The sequence below is a fragment of the Etheostoma cragini genome, chromosome 4 (genome assembly GCF_013103735.1).
Source record: "Etheostoma cragini isolate CJK2018 chromosome 4, CSU_Ecrag_1.0, whole genome shotgun sequence".
NCBI lineage: Eukaryota > Metazoa > Chordata > Actinopteri > Perciformes > Percidae > Etheostoma > Etheostoma cragini.
This window is the reverse complement of record NC_048410.1, coordinates 733,099-735,266: the sequence shown is the minus strand read 5'-3', so window position 1 is coordinate 735,266 and position 2,168 is coordinate 733,099. Positions and strand designations below refer to the sequence as shown.

Sequence of the window (2,168 nt, the reverse complement as noted above, 5' to 3'; positions counted from 1 at the left end):
TCTTACAGGGAGGTGTGTTCAGGTGCATTCTGGGTGTGCTGGTCTTACAGGGAGGTGTGTTCAGGTGCATTCTGGGCAAAGACATCAACTAAAGAAATGAACTAAAACTAACACAATAATCGTTAGTTGCAGTACTAGTGTTGTCTGTAAAGTGTGATGAGGTCATGAGGTTGAAGTGAGTGTAAATGTTTGTGTGTGTGTGTGTGTGTGTGTGTGTGTGTGTTGCTGACCTGTGTCGGTGCATGAGTTTGAAGCTCTCGGGGCTCATGGGGCTGTGAGAGGCCAGGATCCCTCTGGGGGTGCTGGCTCCTGATCCGGCCTTTTCTAACCCGGGCAGACCCTGCAACGCCACGTAGAAACACTGCTCTGAATATTCACACCGTCCACATGCGTCCATCAACACGTGGCTGAGATGAGACACGTCCTTTAATGTGTCCTTCAGGGGAAATCTTCCTCAAACAGATCACACATGCAATTAACCTCACACATGACCCCCTACTCCCCCCTACCTCCCCCCCACACACATCACACCACACATGAATCCAAGACCCGCGTGCTGTGCAGACACATTCCCATGTGGACTAATTGGGACCTGGACGAGGTGAAAGGTTCAAAGTTGAGACAGTTCAGATTCCCAGCAGCCGGAAGCATAATGACTCTCTCTCTCTGAAGAAGCTGCTAATTAGCTTCCTTCCCTGGGAGGTGATCCATCCTTCCAGCGTGGATAGAAGAAGAAAGACCTTCTTCTAGACTCAATGTTTAGTTTTGTTCAGTCACATTTTGGCTCATGAAGCACCTACAAATGTTTTTCTGAACATTTGTGCGTCTCATTATTTTTCTCCTCTAAGCTCTGCAGTGGAGAGTGGAGACTAGAGGCAGAATTATTATTTAAATCTTTATAAATATTAGGTTTTAGAGCTATTTTGCTTCCATAACATGTCTTGTACAGACTACTGGGGAGAACAACATCCAAAATACACATTCATGTGTTTATTTTACTTCACTTTGTCTATTTCTGTCTGGAGATTTCGCTTAAATCCAACAAAAGTAAGCATTAGATAATGCTTCACATTTCAGAAAGCGTGTCATCAAATAAAGAAAATGTCTTAACATGATTTATCAACTGGTGAAGTCTGATATAGTGATATAATTGATATTTGATAATACATTTTGTTCTCAGACTCATTCAGCCAAAAATCTCCACTTCACCAGAACATAACACCAAACTATCTATATTCTCAAGCTTTTTACAGAAAGTCTTGGTTCATTTGTCATTCATAGCCTGATTTATACAATATTTTATTCATAAACATGTAGAAATTGAATTTCTTTTCTGGTTTCAGAAAGTATTTTCTGATTTGTGGAGGGATAAAAAAAGAAACCTATAATCTTCTTCACACTTTTGACTTTAATATGTCAACAAACATGTAACAAGATCTTTATCCAATGTTTGCACTCTGTTCTGGAAATGTATGCAACTGAATATTTAATGAGAGAATACCTAATTTGCATATATAAATTGTCATAAAACTTCTAATATAAAAAAATATTGTCTTAAAGTAAGGTATCAACCGGGTAAGTTTCATGGTAATTCATATTAGTTAAAATACTTTTCCTATTCAAAAGTACCGGTGAAACTGTGCTGGTGTGACTCACGTGGCAGAGGCTGCTCCGCATCACCTGGAACTGATCGATCAGCTTCTTGTGCAGGGGACGCATTTCTGGGTGCACCAGCTTCTCGTGCATGGCCAGGCCGACTCCGAGGATGTGGACCTGTGGTGAGAAAACAACACATGGATGGACGATGCTTTTATTGTGCAGAGAGAGTCGATGTTGGTGGTTTACTGACTCAGAGCTTTCTGAAAACTCTCTCCTGTGACTCCCAGCTCTGTTCTTCTTCAGTGGTTTTTCTCTGGGACCGTAGGAGGATTCATAATGATTGTGGTGAACCTCTGAACTTCTGTCTGGGGCTAAAATCAGGTTTGTAGATGAGCGCACATGTGGAGCATGTACTGTCGCTTGTATAAGTTAACACACCCATGCTGTAAAGGCATAAAAGAATCATTAAAAAAATCGTCTTTTGGAAACTGATCTTACAGTTTTTCTCCATTGGTTTGGCTCATTTCTTGAAACAGAAATTACATTCTCAAAACTCTAAGATCATTTGG

The 2,168-nt window shown here is 41.0% G+C and overlaps 1 protein-coding gene across 1 annotated transcript in view; it reads right to left on the bottom strand.

Moving 5' to 3' along the window:
• LOC117943373 (dedicator of cytokinesis protein 3-like) overlaps positions 1-2,168 on the bottom strand; it is a 168,834-nt gene that overhangs the window by 7,793 nt on the left and 158,873 nt on the right. The window contains exons 39-40 of the mRNA XM_034869456.1: positions 1,657-1,773; positions 231-340 (exon numbers count right to left, since the gene is read on the bottom strand). Coding sequence (XP_034725347.1) covers positions 231-340; positions 1,657-1,773 — 227 coding nt within the window. The remainder of the gene's footprint in view (positions 1-230; positions 341-1,656; positions 1,774-2,168) is intronic.